The 932-nt window shown below is 45.1% G+C and overlaps 1 protein-coding gene across 1 annotated transcript in view; it reads left to right on the top strand.

The window, feature by feature from the left end:
- SGK1 (serum/glucocorticoid regulated kinase 1) overlaps window positions 1-932 on the top strand; it is a 5,661-nt gene that overhangs the window by 1,895 nt on the left and 2,834 nt on the right. Inside the window, exons 6-8 of the mRNA XM_010144223.1 lie at window positions 1-100; window positions 380-492; window positions 692-815. The exon at window positions 1-100 is cut by the window's left edge and continues 3 nt beyond it. Coding sequence (XP_010142525.1) covers window positions 1-100; window positions 380-492; window positions 692-815 — 337 coding nt within the window. The remainder of the gene's footprint in view (window positions 101-379; window positions 493-691; window positions 816-932) is intronic.

Genomic DNA, 932 nt, shown 5'->3' on the forward strand with positions numbered 1-932 from the left:
GCTGAAAAATGTGAAACACCCCTTCCTGGTTGGGCTTCACTTCTCCTTCCAAACTGCAGACAAATTGTATTTTGTCCTAGACTACATCAACGGTGGAGAGGTAAGCAGTAAGAAAATTAAATAGTATTTCCTATCATGTGCATGGTGGCAGGGTAGACTTTTCACCCTTCCTTTTAAATGAGAAAGAATTGTAAGGGGAAAAGTCATGGGGGAGCAGTTACTAGATTGAATGTTTCCAGCCTGCCAAGTTTTGAACTGCCAAAGGTTCGTTAGGCCATTTCCTGCTATTCTTCTCCCTTACTATATATGTTGAGTCTAATTAAGTGCATTGTTAACAGGCTTTGGCGCCATTAACACGACTTTGTTCTGTCTCCTGTAGTTGTTCTACCATCTCCAGAGGGAGCGTTGCTTCCTGGAGCCGAGAGCCCGATTTTACGCTGCTGAAATTGCCAGTGCACTGGGCTACCTGCACTCCCTGAACATTGTTTATCGGTAAGCAACCTTGTTCAGTTCGTCAGACTGAAAAAACAGGCTTTGTTGAATAAGCATAGAGAAGTTGATCTCAGTATGAGTGCAGAATTGCTTTTAATATTTTTCTCATCACTTAGTGAAGTTCTATGAATAATTGCATCTAAATTATTCTCACTGTTAGCTCCTCTAATGAACACTTCTGTTTTATCTCTTCCTACAGCGACTTGAAACCAGAGAATATCCTGCTTGATTCGCAGGGGCACATTGTCTTGACTGACTTTGGACTCTGCAAAGAAAACATAGAGCACAACGGCACGACCTCCACCTTCTGCGGCACACCGGAGGTACGGCCAGCCCTCAGCCCACCCCTTGCAGAGCGGCAGCAAGTGCTGTCCTCGCCAGTGAAAGCTGACATCCCCCGTGTATATTTATGGCTGGGGGGGCAAGCAAGGGGGCTTTTT

This window comes from Buceros rhinoceros, unplaced genomic scaffold, assembly GCF_000710305.1.
Source record: "Buceros rhinoceros silvestris isolate BGI_N320 unplaced genomic scaffold, ASM71030v1 scaffold30229, whole genome shotgun sequence".
NCBI lineage: Eukaryota > Metazoa > Chordata > Aves > Bucerotiformes > Bucerotidae > Buceros > Buceros rhinoceros.